Below are 23,208 nucleotides of genomic sequence, written 5' to 3'. Positions count from 1 at the left end.
TCATGTTGATTGAGGAATGAAGGATCTATCATGTGTTTCAAAGGCAGTGGACTTTACAAAACGAGCTGGTTCTGGACAAAAAAAGTGTTTGGGAATGAAGTAACTCAAATCTTCCAAGAATTCAATTCCAGTCCTGAATGAGCCCCAAAGAAGTGAACTGCATGCCAGCTTTATCCTCCATTTGCATGGGGGCAGAAGTAGCAGAGGAAGAATAAAGACTTGTTTTACCAGGAAAGCTTCAAAGCTAGCTATTTCAGCAACATGCTTTTCCGTGTCACATATGACAGTAAGACACAAGAACTGATCAGGGAGGTAAGGAAGTGAGCACCTCCAGCTCCCCAAATAGGCGGCAGCAGGATAAGCGCAAGCTTCAAGTAATTTCTGCAATGTCTATAAAACTGCATTCTTGTGGTGAAATCAGACAGGAAGAATTATCTGACTTGATACAATGGAAAAAAAGTCCTCCTAACAGATCTAATGTTCTAGTAGTTCCAGTTATGGCTTTTTTTTTTAATTTTATGCCCAATAGAAACAGTACTTCTAAAAGGAATGACAAGAGGATTATGAGTTTCTTATGGTAGTGATTGTGGTTTCTGCAAGAATTGCTAGTTTCCTCTGGTTACTATTGTACAGAATCTATTTCTTCTTAATACTGAGTATCCATTTGTAAGTTCAGAACAAGTTAGTTATGTCCAGGACTGAACTACAAATGCAGTTATATTTTAAATTCAGACTAAGAGATTTAAGAGACTGTCTGTGGTGAGTATTTGTGCCTCCTATTTGGTGGGAGGTTACGAGCAAAGAACAGAATACTCACGATAAATGTGCTCAAGCAGCAGCCCCCAACCCAGCTACTCTTGCCTAATAAAACAGCCCTTCAAGAACTCAAAACAATTTGATCCTCCATCTCTAGGGCATTCAAATGCCCCACTATTCCAAACTGCTCTGCTGAGCTGAGCAGATTGCCAAGGTTGGAAATCTGTCAGAATTGCCCCAACAGATTGCTGTTCTTTACCCTTCACAATATGCTTTTGACCAGTTTAAAGCAAACTGCAGCCAGGCTGCAGGGACTGGTTCTCCATAAGCCTATATGAGGCAGGGAACAAACTATTTTTCATTTTGAAAGCAAGAAGCACAAGAGGAACAGATGAGTGGGATTTGTAGGCAGCGCCTAGTGCAGGCAGCACTGAAGCGTTATCTTCCCAGCTGAGAGTTTAACACCACACTCACTCAGCCGAGACATGGAAACCTAGTGCAAAAATCACCCATTCACAAGTCACCCCAAAAGCGAAAGCAGCCAAGGGAGAGGCCTGAAAGGACTCTCTGCAGAGACTGACCAGCACAGCTTGTGACAAGCCCTGCCCGATGCCTCATTTCAGTTCGAAACACTGCCTGTTTGTTGGTGCATCGCTGCAATGATGGGATTTGCCCAGCTTTATGCCTTGAGCTTTGCCCTTCATGTCTCTGTGTCCATGACCTAATTAACGAGCACTCAGGTTTAAAGAGATACCAGCTTCTGCGTGCGTGGTGGTTTCCAAACGCTCACCTGATTCCTTTGTCTCCCCATGAGCAGCACGCAGAGAACATACAACACCTCCAGCTTATACATAATCTCGTGCATGATCTTCATGGACTGTGGAAGCTGTGTTCGCGTTGAGGTGTTGGCCAACCCACTTTCATCCGAAGACTCTGAACAAGATGGCAAAGATGTAAGCCTGAGGCAGCTTCAATGGGAAAATATTTGTTACAGTTATTACTTTTACACTGAAACACTGCAGATATAAGACCAGCACGTCTCCTTGAATCTTCTTCTCAACTAAAAATAGTGACATACAACAAATAACCAATTTAAATTAGATGCTACAGAAGAGGAAAAAATATAGCTGGAACTTTAGAGGACAGAAAATTAGGGTTCTTTTAAAATTATTTAATTTTTCCATACTAAGCAAAATGACATTATCTACCTAAAATAAGTAGGATCATCTATATGAATTAATAGACTACTGCACCAGAAAGGACATGGCAGAAAAGGAATAAAAGTAGGGGGGAGATTATCAGAAGCATTTAACTGTTAGTCTACTTTCATTTCATACTTCAGTACCAGTACATTTAGGCCACAGTTAAACAATTTTCATAGCCCTATCTAGAACTATACTGCTAAGGGCAGAAATTGGACGTAACACATCACGATTGCAAGTGGAAAACGTGACAGAAATCATGAATGACACAGGGAAAGTAACTAAGTACATAGTGAAACTCAGGTTGCAGTTGAAAAAGGAGTTAGTTCTTTACACAGTACATAACTGATGAACTGCCCTGCCACAGGATAGCGTGAATGCTTTTTGAACCCATGTGAAGAAACAGTAACTAGACAAACACACAAAGGAAGGAAACCATCAAAGGCTAAAAAACATAGACACCACCTCTGAGACACAAGTCCTGAAGCCACAAGCCACTGGAGACAGAGTATTCTGGGAAAGTACATCCAGGTTTGCCTGCTAACTGATGTTGTGGGTCAGGACATGTTCCAAAATCACCTTGCGAATTCTGTTTCAAATACCAAGCATTCTCCAGTTTCCACCAAGTTGGTGTGCATAAAGGTATGTGCGATATGCTGCTGGAGCACTGACATATTTTGTTTTTTGTGTATTTTCAGAAGTTTTAATAATTCATTGCTGGTAAACTAACGAAGCTGGATAAGGAAGAAAGTCTTCCAAAGAAGCATCGAAGCAAAGATTTAGGTATCAAAATTTTGTGATAAAGTACTCAATAGCAGAGTGAGAATTGAGTTCTACAAGACATACATTGTATTTTTGTAATATTGAAGGGTGAAGAAACAAACCAGGTGCTTGCTTCAAAGCATTTTCCTAAGGTTGTATACGCTCACTCGGGAACAATTGTTTTTTCCAATTAACTTATTTAATTTTGCTTTCTTTTTTACAGAAGGGACCACTTACTTGGTATGAAGTATTTGGACCTATTTGGACCTAAAGCCATCAGCCTAAGTTTCACAGCAAAATGTCAGTAAAGTCACTTACCTCAGATGTGTGTAATTTTGTCACTCCAAGGGAGATCAGTGCTGAGGACATACAGCGTTATCTAGGCGTGCAAAGGGCACATTTGTCCTTTGGACATTTCCTTTTGCTAACTAGTTCATGAACAAAAGTCAGTGCTACGTGAGAACAAAAAGGGAGTCAGACCTAAACGGGGGGACACCAGTCTTTCATGCAAGAAAAAGGGAATCAATAGCAATCGAAAGGAAAAGCAGCACACGGTAAACACTGAAGAAGATTAAGATATGCATCATCTAATGGAGGCTAGAGGAATGCAAGCTGATACCTGTACTGCTCTGCTCTGCCTCTTCATTTGCCACTCTCATCAGTGCATCAAGTACTAGTGCATTGTCCAGCCAGGTGTACCATTCTTCCAACTCCTGGAGGAAGCTGGAAGTACCTGTTGTTTCAGACACCTTTCGCGTTGCCAATTTGCACAATCGCTCAATGAAGCCTGGAATATTCAAAAGTGTAGCTAAAAAAGAAAAATAATTTTATTATTATTTAAGATCACCAACACAATGGTCAACAAATCCTCTATACTACAAGGTACCAAAACATCTACATTACTAATACAGTACACAGAAACAAATTCCATCTGGTTAACAAGATCCAAAGATGGAAGAAGTTGGTGCACTCTCCTATTAAGGACTGAAGAGAGCGTACCTATCCCAGGTACAATTCAATCAGTGTTAAAATGGTTTCTGTTGGACTTACACTGGAAAAAAAACTAGTTCTACCCTACTTTAACTGCTTGTTTCTGGGCAATTCCCTTTTGCCAGTTTTCTAGTCCACAGTGAGTCAGTATCAAGGAACTGATCTGGCTGAAAAATTAAGCTGGCAGAATAAAGCAGCCCCCTTGGAAGGGGCAGCTCCACGTCCCCTTTCCTCTGTGTGATGCCACCTCCTTCATTTTACCTCCTGCTGTGTTTGTCTCATAGCAAACTGAACTAGCTCACTTCAGTAACTAGGCGGAAACTTGTTAGCTTTTTAAGCACTAGTTTCCTGTTATTAGTTCATCATGAAGCAAAACAGATGAGGAACACGTGACAGTAGCTCCAAGTCAGAGGGTTTTAATTGTTGTGGAACTGCACCCTTAGAAACAGCAGGTCAAGGACAGAAGTCACTCGTCTGCAAAATGTTTGGAGGGCTTGGGGAGGTGCTAGAAGCTGCATTTTGTCCTACTAAAGTTTTCACAGGATAACATTTTGTCCTAATGTTTTCACAGGGTCTGATTATGATAAATATATGGCTAAGTCTTCACAATACACTTGCAAATCATAGAATCACAGACTGGTTTGGGTTGGAAGGGACCTTAATGCCCACCTAGTTCCAAGCCCCCTGCCATGGGCAGGGACACCCTCCACTAACCCAGGTTGCCCAAAGCCCCATCCAACCTGGCCTTGAACACTGCCAGGGAGCCAGGGGCAGCCACAGCTTCTCAGGGCAACCTCTGCCAGGGCCTCACCACCCTCACAGCGAATAATTTTTTCTTTATATCTCATCTCCATCTCCCCTCCTGCAGCTTCAGGCCATTCCCCTTGTCCTGTCACTCCCTGCCCTTGTCACCAGCCCCTCTCCAGCTTTCCTGTAGCTCCTTCAGGGACTGGAAGGGGCTCTAAGGTCTCCCCGCAGCCTTCTCTTCTCCAGGCTGAACAAGCCCAACTCTCTCAGCCTGTCTCCATAGCAGAGGTGCTCCAGCCCTCAGATCATCTTCGTGGCCTCCTCTGGACTCGCTCCAACAGCTCCATGTCCTTCTTGTCCTGGGGACCCCCGAGCTGGACGCAGTACTGCAGGGGGGTCTCACCAGAGTGGAGTAGAGGGGCAGAATCCCCTCCCTTGACCCGGTGGTCACACTGCTTTGGATGCAGCCCAGGACACAGTTGGCCTTCTAGGCTGCAAGTGCACATATGCAAGTAGAAAAGGGCAAAGAATTTGGCCACGAACACTACACAAAAAAGTTAGGAGATTCTGCCCGCTTGGTACTATCTCTGAAAGAATAACCTCCCAGATAAAATTTTTAAAATGGAATGTGCTTTACAGTCTTAGATACAGTCTCTAACTGTGCAAACAAAACCCAATTAGTTAAACACATGCTAGGCTAAGTTCAGCTCAGCGGGATCCAAGCTTATTCAGTTCAACTAATTTAAATTAAACTCTGTACCTACACATACTAGTCCATTGCTCTTTACGAGCAAGCACTGGCAATCACAGAGCAGAAGACAATACACCCCCCTTCAAAGCTTCTCAGCTTCTGCCTGCTGTACTATGCTATCCGGCTCTCGCTGGATGCTGTAGAGATGGCAGCAGTTACAAATGAAGCTTTGTTGTTCATGGCTGACACAAGATATTAGAAGACAGGAAAACCAGCTCCAAACCCCCTTTTTGCACTTCCCAAAACTGTTTGGCATGGGCTTACGCAAACATCTGCTTCAGAAGCCCAGAAGCTTTTCAGCATAGTAAGAGCTGAAAACAGCAGATTCTACATTTGAGAGTACTTTAAATCTCTTGAATTCATACTCATCATTCTAGGCAAGACTTCTGTATCTGAGAAGTACTCAGCAAAATACGGAAACCTGCACTGTGCCCAAAGTTAAAGCTGAAATTAGACCCACAGATTTCCAAGGCTGGTGTGGTAAGGATGGTCAATGTGATGAATATTAAACACACGTTCTTTATTGATAAAGACAGACATCCTGCTCAGGACAATGTCAGATAAAATCAGAGAAGGAACTGCTCTAACAGCAACCATGCTGCATGCAGCTTTAGTTCAGGAATTCATTATTTTAAGGAGGACATGGAATTACTGAGAGTTGCTAAAGGTAAGGTCGTGGAAGTGACTGAGGGATAGAAAACAAACCCAATTATTTTAAGCCACTCAGTTCAGGGAGGGCTGAAATGACAGAAAGTAACTCACCTAACTACCAACTCCATATGAAACTGAAAGCTACAAAGTAAGTTTCATTAACAGAAAAGATTGTTTCCAGGAAACTGCTTGAGGAAAGTGAATAAGGGTGAATGCTTTATAAAAGACAGAATGTTTACAGAATCCTCTAGAAACATACACTACAGATGTGACATTGAGAAGAGGGAAACTTTACACATTGTTGAGATTATTCCACATTTGTTCACATCCTAACAATTACCTTGATTAATTTCAGCTCGAGAAGGACCCAAGTTTTTTTTCTGCTGAGCATTTTTGGCAAGAAGCGTGTGCTTGTCATCACTTCCTGTGTCAAGTTCAGAAATTGTGACAGCAAGGATCCTGCAGAAGTTTGCAAGCTGCTGCTGATCAAAACTGGACACAAGGCTTGCAAGATTGGGAATATCATCCAGTTGTATCATTTCCTGGAGGAGGCAACATCAACTGAGTAAGTGGCACATGATGTTCAATAAGGAACACAGACACAGCCAGAAGGCTTCAGCTCCAGCTCTTCCCTGGCGAGATCCGTGTATTATTTCAATGTGAGTAAAAGAGAAGCAAGCAGGCAGTGACAACTGAACAGTCTGAAAACAGTTGTGATTTACAACTGGTGTCACTTATGTTTATCAATTCCAAAAGCATGGATATCCATATTTTAAAGACTAAGAATTTACACAAAATTTGTGGGCTTTTTTTTTTTTAAGAATAAAAAACCCACCAACCCACAACCTAATTTAACACACAAATTACATTTAAGCATTAGAAAGCTTCAATTTTGTTTTCCACTTCTGTATTTTCTTTCAAACTCACAGATGAGAACTGACTTCTCAATAATTTTTCTCAGTCTTTTTCATCAACAGATTTTTAATAAAAAGAAACTGTTTTCAGCAAAAAAAAGCATTTATGTTCAGATAAACTAAACTTGTTTCCTATCTCAGGAAGTATCATATCCTCAACTTTACTCTAAAAAAAACCCAGCAACAATTTACAGAATCCTGACCTTCCTCACAAAACGTACAAATTTCATATTTTATTTGCATCACAGCAGGGCACTAAGCTGTAATGATGCTGGCAAGCAAGTTCAAAAACGTAGTTTGTGCAGAAGACTTAAGTGCCCTGTTTCCTCCACCTACAACTTGTCAGAGAGGTGACAAACCCCAAGGTAAGAGAGAAGCATGGGAAGCCTTCCAGATGTCAGAGAGACTACTAAAATATCTGATGTGTAATCAGAAGGCAAGGATGAAAAATGAATTTATATGAGGTTCATTTTCTTTATTTGAAATACTGGTTGTACTTTAATGACAGCTAGGTACTCATCCCCCATCATTCTCTGCAAGTTATGCAAAAGCATTACACATATGATACCATATGCATAACTCAGCTTCTGTATGAAATGTGATTGAAGTTAATGATCACTAAACAGTCAGGTTTCAAATAAGCTACAAGAAGTGAGAATGCAAGCTTAGAGGATTATCTTCAGCAACGCTTCAAAGCAACAGCTGTCTTTCCTCTACTAGCCCGAAAAGCCATACAAATAAATTTAAGAAACCAGTAACTAACCTTTTTAACTCCCAGGATATCTTCAATAAGCGTTGCAGTCTGTAGGAATGTCTTTTTGTTTGTCATCAATGTAAACAGGAACAAGACAAAATCATTTCTTTCTGCCAATCGCCTTGTGACTCCTTCCGTCTAGAAAGCAGAAGGATGCACACGCAGACCCAGAGTCAGAACCCACCATGAGAAGTTGTAAGTTACAGGCACATGCAGGACAGTTTTACAGATCATGTGTTATTGAATCAGCTGTTCCTGAAACCAGGAAACATGGTGACCAAAACTAGCTCCAGTCCCTGTTTGAAGTTAACATGACGCCTGCAAGAACTACAGGCTCCAGGATGAGAGGCTTTATCTCCAGGCAGTTGTTTACTTGCCTGAACCAAAAGTAAACACTGCATGCCTAGAAATACATCAGAGAGGCTCGTCTCTCCTTTCACATACAAACTGTAACCAGCTCCATTTTATGGTATGTAAATGGAGCCCACAGATTCCTCCTAAACCATCAGCACTGCTCTCAGCTGCGTAGAGTCTGAGCAACCAGAACCAAGCACTGGCCTTAATGAACTCGGGGATGAACCCAAAAGTCATGCTAAAGCACGAACTGGGGTTCATCCCCGAGTTCATTAAGGTCAGCTTTCATGCTGAGATCTCCACTGAGAGCACGGACAGTCTTTTCTGGAATTAAATGTAACTTAAAACTACATCCTTACTGCTTACAAAGCTGTCTATTACATATGACTGACATATTACCAGTGCTCAGAGAGCTAGACTAGCTTAGATATTCCCTGAGTATTTACACACAAACCACAAGGACAGTTGATACTGCCCACACAATGTATCTGTTATCCTGAACACTTCTCATTCAAGAGAGTGCAGTAATACAAAAGTGAATTAAACCAGCACCTAGTCTATAAATTGCAAACTTGTTTCTTAGCATATTACATTATCCACAGTTTGCAAAAGTTGCTACCTGTAGTTAAAAAAATAATAATCATGAAAGTCAACAGAACAGCGTTCCCTCTCTTCCTCCTCCCACGTGTACACAGATACTTAGCAGTGAGAACATGATCTATTAACACTCAAACTCTCGAGATTAGGTGGCTGTCTTTGGAAGAGCTCCAAGCCAGTAACTGCCTTTTTTGAAAAAATTTTTGTTAAACAATGTTGCCTAGGTTATAACATAATAAAATGTGTGATTAAGTATACAATCCTGAGGATGTTCCCTGCGTGCATAATCTGAGGCATGTGCTTTTATCTTCAGAATTTTAATGGCAAGCTATTTCAATAGGCCTTTAACACAGAAATTATTTCAGTAACACATCAAAATACAGGGCGGTCCTATATTTAACTGAAGGAATTTTAATGAAAAGTTTCAGAGTACATTTAAATTATGCTTAAAAGATTCTGCACGTTGTCTTATCGAGTGGCACATGTAAAACATGACCAGCAGAAAATGACTCTTCCACAGTTCTACTTACACATATACACGTGTTGTACAGTATGCTTAAACAGTCCTTGATGAGGTCATCGCTTACTGCAAAGGAGAAAACAGACATTCACTAGCTATACGTTGCCAAGGAACGCTAATGTCCACAGTGGTGACGTGAATAGCTACAAAATGGGTAAGAATTTCAGGCTATCTGCTAGCTCAGATTGTATGTGCAAATGCCTTGGAGGACAGAAACCAGAGGAAGAAACACTCTGTATCTGACCCGTTCACATGTTTTCTTCCAAAAGTACTATCAGCACTGCCTAGGGCCAGAGACAGAGATGTACTTGTGGTCTAGTGCACTTAGTCACGCACAGAAGAAAGGCGTTTAAACAGTATTTTAGGAAAAATATCATAGATCAACTTAAAATTTGTCAATATGAGAAGCTGCTGAAACACGTATTAGCTCCAATTATTAAACATGGCGGGGAAAAAAAAAGCAGAGTTCATGCAGTTTTCTCCAGGCAGCATCAGGAATTCATAGAAAAGCTTTCAATCTGATTTACTCCAGCGTTTTAATATTTAAAATATGTTTTCAGTACAAACATACAACAACTGCCTCTAGCTCAAGTTCAAGTTACTCCACCTTTGAAGTTCCCTGGCTGATGGGCATGGAGTATACCATGACATTTCCTTTCCTCAGAAGGGTTCAGGGAACCAGCAGAATCACAGACAGGAGAAATGAAAACACTAAACTAAAGCTGCTCCAGCAGGAAAGTCGTGCTGAAGCTACAAGTTTTCCTTACAGCAATTTGGAAACGAGTTGTCACTGTGACTAGGTCAGGAAAACAAAATACTTTACATTATCTCCACAATCTCTGTAGCTCCTGTTACATAAACAATGTTTTGTAGCTTAATAATAATAATCGTTAACTGTAGCTATAGCCACATTAACAATATAAGTTTCCAGTGATTGCAGATTTACTGCAATCTACTTAGGAACAGGAAATTGCTGGTATGGAAAGACTAACAGAAAAACAGAATAATTTCTGTCTGAATAAGGACACAAGGCAAGAATGAAAAAAAGATAAAACACCTATTTACTTACTTTTCTGTTTCTTTTTCTGTGTAATAAGAGTTGGTCTCATGAGGATTTCTACTAAAAGCTGTAACAACAAGAATTAAGGGAATAATCATTGGGATACAAATAACCAATTAATTTGTCAGTGACAAATCCAAACTTAGTCCTGCCTCTGCTGAAGTCACAGAGGTGAATAATGGAAGCTCTACAATCAAAACCCCACTGGTGTCAAAATTACAGTGACAAAAGATAACTGTATTTACCCTGAAAAAATAATAACAGTTGTATAAAACAATCTCCCATTGGCAAGTTTTAAAGAATTTGAGTCTGTGAACAACGTAATTTCACATGCATCCAGATAACATCAAGGATGGCTATTACACATCTCCCAAAATAATGAATCTTTAGCAATAATCTGCAAAGACATGCAAATTTTGCAGAGGCTCTCCCTGTATCTTCCTGGGCTTCAAAATACATTTCAGGTCCAGACATACCAGAACTTAGTTGCTCCAGATTTTAATTTCACCAACAAAGAGCAAGCCATTGCTTGTCTACACGCACCGTATACATATACTTACATATACATTTACAGATATATGAAGTGCTGTCTCATTTCTATTTCAGGAATGTAACAGCTTTCCAAGACTAGGACTACGGTTCCGATAGATGAAGAACTGATCTTTAGTTGTTCTAGCCTATAACGCTGGTTTAACACATTTTAAAAAATAGCATTTATTTAAAAATGACTTAGCCACTAGAAGGAACTGATGACTTCTACAAGAAGTATTGCAAAAAGCCCCTAGTTTTAAAATTCTGTTTAAAATTGTTAGAGCAATGGAGGCATCACCCTGTGAAGTCACGCCAACTGACAATATACTTACATTTTACAACTTGCTCTATTTGTCCCAACTTAACCGTATACTTCTTTTAATGAACTACCTAGCTGTAGCATCAGTAGTGTAGAGAAAAATGACTGCAGCAGTAATGTAGTGCTCATACTAATGGCGCATGTTTTAGGAGAAGAATGCACACCTCAAGGCTTGGTACCCAAAATAAGCATCCAAAGATATCCCTATGCCTTTGGGATGCAGGCCACCTGCTCTTCTCCTGGGAAACAACACCTACAGCAACAAGTCTGTCTCTTAAGGGTGGCTGCAGTCATGATCACTCCTGCCTTGCCACAGAGGTCCTTTTCAGCTAGTTTTTTTTTTTTTTCCTGGTCAATACTATAACCCACCATGTATTTATCACCTTATTCTTGCAGAACTGGTATGCTCCTCACATACACTCCAGGGACTGGACTGCAGTGGTGTGAGACACTCCTTGGAGAGGGCTTTCTTCAGCCATCCTACTGAAACTGCAACAGTATGCAGCAAGAAGCACAAGAGTCCAATGGCAGAAAGAGAACAGGTAAGAGGGTGCCTCACCAGAGGCAGGAGGAGCAGAAAGGGAGTTACGAGATCTTATTTCTTGGAATGGGGTTGCGTTCAGGTCCAAAGTCCACGAGGATCATGTATCAGTTCATGTGTTTGTACTCTTGGGTAGTATTTACATGTATTCATATAAAGGGAGGAGGCACAAATGTGCTTTTGTTCTTCCTTGATGTAAAGGCTGTCAGAATCCAAAAATATTTTAAGGAATATACTATCACACGTTATAGCATACAGACTACACTGCAAATTTAGCGTCCTTCAAAGTTACTCGTGCTTCGCAGTTTGAAATACTGCAACACAGAATCAGCACATGGCATAGACAGAACCAGCAGATTAGACTATTTTCCTTTCAAGTCCTAGAGCAGGATTTTTCAAAAACACATCGCACTGGCTTCTACCACTGCCTTTAACCGGATTAAACCCACTTGTATCAGCCAAATCTCTTGCCATAGTACCAGATAATTACAGTGTATCTGATAGTTACCATCTCTAGTCCAAGAAAAAAAAAAAACAAAAACCAAAACCCAACCAACAAAAACCAACCCCAACACATTTATTTAAATATGAAACGTAAAGCCATTTTCTGTGCATCCTCATGTTAAAAGCACTTCTACAAAAAGCATCATTTACTTCCCTTTAAAAAAGAGGGAAATTTAGAACATTTTCATACAATGTTCTAAATTGCTTGGGTACCTGAAGACTTTTGTCCTCAGTTGACAGGATACCAGCACCTAAACCAGTGCTAATTTCCAAACAACATAACTTTAATACAAGTTTTACCTAAGTAAAGGCATGCTAAATGTAACGAGAGAAGTAGCAAAGACACTGTTTAGTTAGACCAAATTAAATAATAAAAAAAAAAAAGGAAGAAAGTGTCAATTAGTTCACTGGAAAATACTAATCATACATTTCTAAGGAAAGCTAAGATCCCAGAGTCTGTCACCATAAAATTGAGTTAACTTGGGTATCTGTATAACATAGAATTAAAACTAATAAACAAAAAGATAAATTGCCAGAATGTCTACAGAAACCTTGCAGTTCTGTTGAAAAACTTTTCCATTGATGAAGTAGTCCGCACTGCACGCCAGCAATAAAAAGAGACAACCGTGCTAAGAGAGTGCACTAGTGTGCTTAAAAACCCACCATGTACCCTTCGGTGGTAAATGAAATTCTCAGCGCTCTAGTGCCAACCGCAGCATTTAATCTCACAACTAGAAATCATTTGAAACTGCTGTCATTAAGAACCTAGAGGTCTCACCTTTTTTTAAGTTAAAAACAGACTACCTGAAAAAAACAGCCAGGTCTTCTATATCATATAAGAAAAAGCACCCCACTTTTAATGATGTAGTACCCCGGAAAATACACCCTTTTCACATTTTGATTAACGGAAACAGACACAATTCTAATGCTTAACAACAAACTGGTAAAGTCATTCTGTAGCTTGCATTTAGATGCTTCAAAGGTCTCGAAGACCTCACTTACAGATTTCTCAGTGGTATAACTATCATACAGAAATCTTCAGATAACGTTGAAAAAACACACTTACATCGACTCCTCCAAATAAGTCAAATGTGTATGTATTTGGGAAAGTGGACTCTTGAGCAGCTTTTCTATCTTCTGTAACAAATGCCATGGCTTCCATTGAAAGAAGCGGAGAAATTTCCTGCATGGAGTTAAAAAAACAAAAAAAAACCAGTTCAAAAAGAAAACCGTTCATCAGTATAAACACAGTTGTCTCCAACTATCTGTGTGATCTACTGACTAATCAATTACAAGAATTCCCAGCTTTTATCTGCCAGTCAATTCACAGATACTATCATGCAAACAGTTTCAAAAATTATTTAGAATATGACCACAGTAGACTTTAAAGAAAGCAACAACAAAATAATCCCTAGCTTCCAAAAAGAACAGTGTAGACAGTACCTTTAAGATGCTTTGGCACTGGGAGAAATCACTGTTTGGGTGGCTATGTTCATACAGTTTTTGCAACAGTAAGGGAATCCCATTCCATTTTGCTTGTTTATCTCTTTCCTTTAACAAGGCCTCTGTGATCTGCAAAGGAAGAATATAATTCCCATGTGTCCAATGCTTCACAACCAGGAAAACCACCTTATCACCCCCCCAAAATATCAATATCAGAATATCACAGAAAAATAGTTTACTGTAGAGACTACCATTAAAAAAATGCAGTACCTCCTTCCATAGAGTAATTTATCCAAGACTGGTAACTGCAGAATTTTACAGATGGCCAAAGTATCTTAAGCAGGACAGGGCTTAAAGCAGATGTTATCACTTAGAGTACTTAATCTCATTCCATATTTTCATATTGATCAACCATTTTTAAATGGGAACATATTAGTCTCTAAATAATTCCATTAGTAGAACTCCAACTGACAGTTCACTGAAGAAGGAAATGGGTGCCCTTGACACTGTAAAAAATTACACTAGCCTAACACAGAGAGAACACTGAAGATGGAAAGGCTCATTACTCGTTACATTCACCTAGTTTTGAGCATTTCCTCAGCTAAGTCCCTGAAGCCATTATTGGTCATAGCAATGACCCAAGCCACTGAGATTTACAAGGAGGCTCCGGAAGAATGTATCAAGGATACAGTGAAAGTTTCCTCTGTAGTCTTGAGCTGGTTATAAATGGACACTAACAGCTACATCAGTAGGAGAACAACATTGGCATTAGCCTCCGGGAAGCAGGCTGTAACACAAAATAGAACACCTTAGCATTTGCTACTCTGTTTGTGCAGGCTTTCTCCAATTTTACTATATTTTACACCTGAAAAAAAATGAAGTAGCAGCACAAGACTACTAAATATTCTGCTTAGAATCCACAAAAGATGTTTTGAAGACCAAACACTTCCAGGTTACTGCCAGCAGATGCTATGAAGGAGAAGCTCTTCATTGAAGTTCACCATCCAGTTAATGCTGACCAAAATTTAACCCCCTTCCTTAATGATACTTCTGAGGTATTCAGACCAACCCTGAAATAGGGACTTATCTTGTACAGAAAAGTAATACAGACAACAATAGTTATAGCAACAGGATTTCTGGCTAGTTTTACGTTATTTTTATATCATAGAATCATGGAAGGGTTTGGGCTGGAAGGGACCTCAAAGCCCGTCCAGTCCCACCCCCTGCCATGGGCAGGGACACCCTCCACTAGCCCAGGTTGCCCAAAGCCCCATCCAACCTGGCCTTGAACACTGCCAGGGAGCCAGGGGCAGCCACAGCTTCTCGGGGCAACCTCTGCCAGGGCCTCACCACCCCCACAGTGAATAATTTTTTCTTTATATCTCATCTCCATCTCCCCTCCTGCAGCTTCAGGCCATTCCCCTTGGCCTGTCACTCCCTGCCCTTGTCACCAGCCCCTCTCCAGCTTTCCTGGAGCCCCTGCAGGGACTGGAAGGGGCTCTAAGGTCTCCCCGCAGCCTTCTCTTCTCCAGGCTGAACCACCCCAACTCTCTCAGCCTGTCTCCATGGCAGAGGTGCTCCAGCCCTCGCATCATCTTCGTGGCCTCCTCTGGACTCACTCCAACAGCTCCATGTCCTTCTTGTCCTGGGGACCCCTGAGCTGGACACAGTACTGCAGAGGGTCTCCCCAGAGCGGAGCAGAGGGCAGAATCCCCTCCCTCGACCTGCTGGGGATGCAGCCCAGGACACGGGTGGCTTTCTGGGCTGCCAGCGCATGTTGCTGGGTCATGTTGAGGTTCTTGTCCCTCAAGTCCTTCTCCTCAGGGCTGCTCTCAATCCAGCCCTCCAAATAAAAAAAAAAAAAATAAAAAACCCCACCATCCTCAGGCCAGCATCTCAATGCAACATTTGTGGATTTTCTTTTACTCCTAGACCTATACCTCTAAGCTCATTCTGCCTAAGTCACTCCCCAAACCTTTCTGTGGTTAACTTGCATTGCTTCCCTCCAGCCTGCCTAAATGTTCATTGTTAATATTAACAGCCAGGAAATCTTGCTGCTTATTGTTTCAGCCAAGACATCCTTCTCAGATATACCTCGGTGTACAATGCCAAAGGGCCATTCAATTCCTGATTAGACAATTATATGCAAATATGCTCCAATTTCTGACTGAGAATTTAACCCTTTTCTCTGCTTGTTAGCACATAGGAAGACTAGAAAACTGATGCAAGCACATGAAAAAAATCAGACTGTCAATGTTAGCTGCTCTGGGTCCTTGCCCTTCTTCTAAGCTTCCCAGATATTTAGGGTTCTTTTCCTGATGAAATACCCAAATTTGTACATAATTGGGAATTCCAAGGCTCTTAAAGTATCAGGTTTTCTTGCTACAAGGGGTGATTGAAGCAGCACGAGCGAACCTGGGACATAAAACTCTCTTCAGTTTTTAACTTTTTGCTGCTTTCTGACTTCTGAATAAGAGTAATCAACCAGCACTGCTAGAGAACGATGCAGAGTTCCTTCTGAGGAGGCCACTCACACAAGAAAAGGCAGGGCAGAACCAGAAAGTCAAAATGGCTTCTCATCATCTGGACTGTGAGTAATGGGTCAGCTCCTTTGAAGTCAGAAGTTTCCATTTCTCCTTGTAATAGCCGGCACAGAGCGCACAAGAGGAGCTTTACCACTACCCGATCTCAGGTGTGGGAGGAGTGCACAACCTCATAAGAGGCGGGAGGAACTGGGTTAATTGCTGGGTAAAGCCCAAAGAACATGCAGCAAAATGCCAGGGAAAGAATCCAACTCTCCCGCTCCAGCTGAGGTGGAAGATACCACAGGCAATGATGACGTGCAATCTCAGTTCCAGTAGCAAAGTGCAGAATTCAGCATTCAAGTGCTCTCAGAAAAGGCCAAAAGCCCTTAAACAATGCTAAAACCTTGTCTTGGACTTAATATTGTATTTGTTAATCACACGTATGCATCTTGATTTGGGGCAGGATCCACCTCCATTCTCATTTCTGTACTAGTAGGTCTTCCTCTGCCTGTCCCGGACTCTGAGAGGCAGTCACTTGTGCTGATCTGCAGAAAACTTTCAGAACTGAAATTCTGAAAGAATGAAGCAAATGTTTCCTTGCTCTCATCTTCTTTTAATGGCTTTCAAGAAAAAAAAAAAGTTTTTCTTTCTCTTGATTTAATGCATGACTTCGGTGTTGTTACAAGCTCTAGCTTGTGGTCCCTATTCTGTATTTATGAGGCTACCCTGGCTCTGAATATTTCCATTGTGGCAGGGCGGTATTTGCCAACGCAAAGATTTTGGATTCTGTGGAGGGATTAAAATTCAATTAGGTTGTATGGAGCTGTCTCTCTTTACAAGCATTTTGGTTAAAAACTGCATCTCATGACTTCTGTAATAGCAGCTAGTCAATGGTTTTCGTTTATAAGCAAAGTATGTTTCCTTCTTGCTCTTTTTGGGCAGACATTACTGAATAGTCATCAAAATCAGTACTGGGTCTTTCGGGGCCCTTTCCCTCTCCAGCATTTTTTTGGTCTCATCCAAGCAGGATAAGCCCAAACCAACAATGATTTCTCAGAGATTTTCTTTATTCACTTAATAGCTCTGGATAAAATCTCTGAAATATTGCATACACAGCTTGAGAAGTTAGATACTATCTAGCAAGATGGGGAGGTTGCAGAATCGCAGCTGGAAATGGCATCAATTAAAAGAAAGGGCCTACCTAACCAACAGGGGTTCTGAACCATCATGCCGTACTGGCATTAGAAGACAACAGAGTAAGTACCAATTACTGGGAAAGTAAAAGAACCAGCATCAAAACTTCCCTACGACCCAGGTACCGTAAACCAAACTGGTGCAAGCACCAAGAGTCCACACAGCCATTTCTCAGAAGTTTGCCATAACACATCCAAGTTTTGAATCACAAACCGAAAAATCTGGGGAATGGCACGTTGTGGCTCTCCAGAAGCGGTTCTGTTCCAGGCAGGCCTCTGAAACAAGGCGGCATGCACTAGCTCAAGCCCAGGCACAGAGCTCCCAGATGACGTCATAGCCCAAAGCAGTCTGTACTGTGCCAGTTTTACACTGGCAGTTCACTGAATGCTGTTCACCTGCACCAGCCATCTCCCCCTCCTCCAGCTGAGCTGCTGAAGCCATGGCAGTGCGGTTTTGCTGGAAGGGCAAAGACTTTCAAGAGGATTTGAGTTAAAAAAGCGTCATCAAGCCCATCCATGACTGCAAGGTAGAGTACACCAAGTGGTTCTCTCTTCAAAGTCTCCCAAAGGACTGGAGCCCAGGAGATTACTCCAAAGACTGATAACTACCATAGAAATACTTTCCCACTACAGACTTTAAACAACTTTTGTGCATATTTTTTCTGGAAAGTATACAAAGGGCTGAACAAAGACACTACACACAAATTTAAATATTTCTTTCTAATCCTCCTGTGCTATAAATCCTTTTAAAATGCCTCAGCATTCATTAGCATAATTGTCAATAATTATGAATAATATCTAAATCTTCATCAAGTTATATTAAGTTATACGTTAATATTTACCTAAATCCATCCCTTGATCAGTTTAGGTGCCCTTTCCTTTCTCCCCCTCCACTTTGCTACAGCATTTGCTATCGATGTTCCTACCCATGGCTGCGATCCTCCAGGCACAGCCTTGCTGACCGAAGTGGCTTATCGTCCTGACTGCTTTGTGCCTGTGGTCAGAACCACGCTACGAGCACCGCTAAAACATTTGTTACTGGTCCGAGATCTCCTGTAGTTATGATTGCTTCAAAATCCCATCCCCTTCCAGTGACGATTTTCCTTTCCATTTGTGCTCCTGCATTGTGACAATTTTCATTGCCCTACAAAGTAAGCTTTTATTTCCTAACCTTGTCTCCACCGCTCTGCTAAGCTGTGGTCAGTGACACATCGCCACGTCTTCCCATAGCTCCTGATGAACTGGAGGCCCCTGACCACGACAGGAGCAGAAATACCATGAGCTAATCCTCCCCTTTGCTCTCCAGAGCAGAGGTAACAGTTTTTAATAAAACTGCATCTCTATTTCACATTTTATCTTTCAAATGTTTCACTGGCTTGCTGAACGCTCACTACAGGAGGGCGTTTTCTGCGTTCTTTCAAAAAGCAAAAACCGTGACTCAGGTGCCCAAGCATCCTTTACAGCACTGAAGGATTCATGCTGTGATAGACTTTACAGCTATGACACATCTGTTGTAATTTTTCTTAATTCAATTTTTTGTTGCAATCACGCATTAAGCTAAGATTGGAAATGCTTTGAAAGAAAGCAGAATTTCCATTCCCAGTATTTTCCATGAACCCTTCTGAAGTATATATTCAAATGTTCTGAAAGTTTAAGAGGAAAAAGAGGAAGATTATTATGGATCTCAAGAAACAGATGCAAGCACATGATCTTTACATATTTTTAATAAAATCGAAGCCTTTCCATACCATTTCCTTCAAACCTTTTAGGCCATACCTTTAAAAAACCAGGAGACTAATATTTGTGCAATTAAATATTTAATTTAATTAAATATTAGGAAGTCATCTTAGGAAGTCATCTCTGACGAACTGCCAGGAAAATGATTATTCAGTATTTTGGGGAGTGCCCTGTCATCCCAGATCTTTATTTTATTTTCCTTTTCAGTCGCTAACAAACATGCATCAGCCTGGGTATGCTGTCTCTTTCCTCACACAACTTTCACAAAAAAGCCTAAAACTGAGGTAAATGACCTCCCCCAAGTTTTCATTTTAACATAACAACATACTACAGAAACACAACTTTTGGCCTGTACAGTGATTCTGGGAAGCGATTCAAGGAAGCTGTGAAGGGTTCCCTGCAGCTGCCGGGCAGTAAACAACACGGCCAGTCACCAGCTAGGTCTTCTGCACATAGCTCTGACCAAGAACATGTCAGAACCCCAAAATGTTATTCATAAAAAGAAATTCCACTGGTGGTATCGAGCTGGGAGAAGTCCACATAAGAGCACCTATTTCCAGCCTCTCTCCAGCTCCTAGAGTCTTTGAAGTGTGGATCAAGTTAACTACTGTTTCTCCATCCTCCACAACCCTGGATGGAGCCCACCATCCTCTCTCCTGCCAACCCAAAAGCCAGGCATGGGCCCAGGGCCACAGTGTCCTAGGATAAAACCTGCCGTAGCTTCTAGCCAGGTCTAACCATCCCCACGACTCCCTAACTACTGCCCCACTCACCATCACTGGAAGAAGAGCTAGTCTACCAAGACAAAGAACAGGTCTCGCAAACCACAAAACCCCTCAGCATTTCCGAGAGCAAGGCAACTCCAACACAGATCTTCAAAACCACTACAGAATTTACTGGATAGTAATAATAGCTATTAATGTTTGTTTTGATGATCTTACTCTCAGAGCAAAATATATCGAATAGTACGTAAAATTACATTAACTTCTCAGTGATTATTTCTTCCTCGGAACTGCCTAAGTTTCTTCTTGAATTCATTCTGAAAGAAAGTAAAATCTGTAGGAATATCTAGGAAAAAGCAGAAGGGCAAGGAATATCCCATCTATAACAATTTTCTTCCCACTCATCTTCAGTGACACAAAGTAAGACTACTGAAGTCCAACACTACCAGTTTTGAGTATTTACAACATATGACAGAGCTCTGGTCCCTATTATATAAAAAGCACGTCCAGGCTCTCCAATACTCGTTAGCTGTCCTCTACCGAAGAGGAATAAGCCTGCTAAGACCCGTACAATTAGAGCCACTAAAGTGGATTATATTCACGTGAATGGGTTTTTTGTTGTTGTTGTAAGAAGGAAACAAAACTGATTAGAAAACAAAATATTTTCTCAGAGTTAGGAAACTACTAGAGACTACTGATAACCTGCAATGGTAAAAGCTGGAAATCTGGACGTCTGAGGCAGAAAATGTTTTCTTCCACAGAGTTTTCAGAGTGGATAGGGACTATCCTGCTAAGGGAAGCATCTACTCCTAGGAATAGCAGACCATGAAATACAGCTGGAAAAATGGACTCTCTCTTTTCCATTCTGATTGTTTTAGCTAAGCCTTGGCAATCCTGTGAGAGTGAGACCAGTGCTGGCGATCTGCTCTTGGGATTGCACCAGAAGTACGCTAGTTTGCCAACAAATCATTATCATACTACTCTGTCTACAGGGATTCACAGAGCAGCACCTAAATATGTTCTGGTTTCATGTTATATGCACGCTTTTCACAGTTGGCTTGCAGCAGATGAAGTGTGTGCCCTCTTGCTAAGGGGATCAGAGCTTGATCAGCCGAGCCAAAACATTACTTCGCCTTCAAGGAACCGCAGCATAAACCCTGTCAGGCTGTTCTTACAGCGCCTGCGTGCACCCAGAGGGACTACAGGCCAGCCAGTTCACAAGCAATATCCTTCTTAGAAAAGGTGTGTCACTTCTGGAAAGTTGGTCTGCTTCAATCTGAAAAGCCCCTTTCACTTGCTCTGTACTCAACGGCAGGGCAAACCTTGACACAAGGTTCTGCAATCTGATACCAGTGACTGAGGCTTGCATCCAGGGCAGCAGCTGATGCTAGCAATACGGCTATGATGGCAGTATCTACTGAAATCTGGTTTATCCATCAATGCTCTTAATAATAATAAAGCAAAGAGACCAACCGGTAAGAAAGCTATGGCTCCTGGTAGGCGAGTACAGTAAGAACACACGAGGATCCAGATTTCAGAGCCTTAGCTGGCCTCATGACTACCACATATTCGGGCAGCTGTTGTCAAAATATTTTCATGTCCCTGTAAAATCAGACTGATGAACTTTCAGAGGTAGGCCTGTCAACAATCATCTTTATCAATTCAAAGACAAAGCCTCTGCCTTCTTTATACAAAAATGGATCTTGAGACCACCTAAAAAGAGTACGCAAAGCTTCATTTAAGAATAAACGTCGCTGCTGCCCACAGAAGAGTGCTAATTGTCTCCCAGAGATCAGATGGTGAAACACGGTGACAACATTGCGGGAGAACACTACTCAGACGGTAGGCATCGCAGCAAGGAACAGCGTTTCCCAATCTCGCTGAATTCAGATCTTGAAAACGGTTTCTCTTCCTCACCGGATACTAGAGGTGCAGTCCATGGAGCATATAGCCCAAAACTTCCATGCAAAGAACGGGAAGAAAGAGCTGGAAAGACATTCTCCTGACTTGTTCTTCTAGACCCCAACACAGCAGGTCAGAAATTTGATCTGCTTTCAGGCTTTTCAGAAGCAAATGAGCTGATAAACTTAAGCAAGGGTTACCACACTGCCAATGAGGAGTCAACTGCATGAAAACTCTGATATAATTTAAAAAGAAGAGCACGCAAAACTGCCTTGTAGTTCTTTAAAAGTTACATCAAAGTGTTTTATATTTAGATTGTCTACAAACAAAAAACTGCTTCAAGGTAAAAGTACAGAGACACGTCATTTACAAAGCTCAAAAGCATTCAGGGAGTTGTTTCCCCCCTTCCCCCTTAGTCTAAGTGATTTAAAAATGTATTCCTACAGCATTTATGAAGCACTGGGAGCCCTAGGCATCCAAGCTTTAAGTCTTTCAGGGCAACACAGTGATACTGAAATTTATAAAGTAAACCAAACAAACAAAACCCCAGCAACAAAAAAATCCCACCTCAAACTCGGACATCATGAGAAGGAGGATGTAACTAGCAGAAGTTTCCTTGATTACTGTAAAAGCCTGGTCATTTGCTTCAGCGGTTATTTCCAACAATCCATAAAAGCCCCAAATTCAAACACAGTACCAGTGCATTTCTCAAGCAAATCAAAGCCCAGAGTGGAGGCATCATCCTTACAGATCACGGTGGCACTCAACATTGTTACAGGTTTATCTGACTTAAATCACTGTGGTTGCAGGGCAGCAAGCAAGCAAGAGCGTTGAGGTGGACAGGCAAGTTAGTGAGACAACATGCTGCTCTGTCTACATGTCACATGAAATGCACTCCTGAAACAATCACACAGAAATAACTTCCTTCAAAAGAGATAACATTGGGTTTAAATCCATGCAAGTGTTTTGCTTTTTCTCAAGCATTAACCAAACTAGAATCTGAGCAAGCAGTACAAAAAGAACAAAAGAGCTGTTAAAAATCACCTCTTGCTCTTTTACCTATCTCAGCTACAGAACAAGGCGTGAACGTTTATGATGAACAAGACTACTCTTACTAATTGCTCAGAATCCTTGTTAATCAAGGAAAATACTGTTGTCTACGCTAGTGAAAACCATTTAGAGAAATCCCTTTTTTTATTCCATTTCAACTCCTTTAAGAGACTTTAGCTCAAATAAGTCACCACCTGAATGCAAGTTCTTTATCCCACGCTTCAGTTTCCAAGTCTTTGCACCATTTTGCATTTAATCTGTAAAATAAATGCCAATCATTCTTTATAAAAAGAAATTAATAGTCCATTACCCGTGAGCAGCTTCTTTAAAAAGCCAGCATAAGCACACGATAAGCACAAGCCTAGGTTAACGAATTGATTTCATTTCTCGGTATTTCCCAGCATCATCAACTGGGAAAGATGACAAATTTGAAACAGACCTGGAACAGTCTCATGGAAAACCACCAGCACAAAGCCTACCCCATTTCAGAGCTAAAAGGTCTCCTGAGCCCTAATATCACGAGGTCGCCTTTGTGCATCAAATATGCTTAAATTCTGATGCTGCATTGTAATGGATCCAAGCAGAGCTTCCCTTCTTTGCAGGGGAAAGCCACAACCTCTATCACCAACCAAAGCGACACAGGAGGAGGGCTTTTTTACAGCACGGCAAACGCTTGCCCTGCT

General features: G+C 41.3%; 1 protein-coding gene across 2 annotated transcripts in view; it reads right to left on the bottom strand.

Moving 5' to 3' along the window:
- Positions 1-23,208, bottom strand: part of TRPC4AP (transient receptor potential cation channel subfamily C member 4 associated protein) — a 38,347-nt gene that overhangs the window by 14,291 nt on the left and 848 nt on the right. The window contains exons 2-9 of one of the 2 annotated variants that reach the window (XM_075768987.1): positions 13,397-13,525; positions 13,020-13,136; positions 10,068-10,125; positions 9,009-9,064; positions 7,537-7,665; positions 6,200-6,401; positions 3,340-3,528; positions 1,547-1,689 (exon numbers count right to left, since the gene is read on the bottom strand). In XM_075768987.1, coding sequence (XP_075625102.1) covers positions 1,547-1,689; positions 3,340-3,528; positions 6,200-6,401; positions 7,537-7,665; positions 9,009-9,064; positions 10,068-10,125; positions 13,020-13,136; positions 13,397-13,525 — 1,023 coding nt within the window. Of the gene's footprint in view, positions 1-1,546; positions 1,690-3,339; positions 3,529-6,199; positions 6,402-7,536; positions 7,666-9,008; positions 9,065-10,067; positions 10,126-11,291; positions 11,405-13,019; positions 13,137-13,396; positions 13,526-23,208 lie in introns of those variants that run through there. The other variant, XM_075768988.1, reaches the window with a different exon arrangement.

This window comes from Balearica regulorum, chromosome 16, assembly GCF_011004875.1.
Source record: "Balearica regulorum gibbericeps isolate bBalReg1 chromosome 16, bBalReg1.pri, whole genome shotgun sequence".
NCBI classification, from domain to species: Eukaryota; Metazoa; Chordata; class Aves; order Gruiformes; family Gruidae; genus Balearica; species Balearica regulorum.
This window is presented reverse-complemented; position numbering and strand designations above follow the sequence as displayed.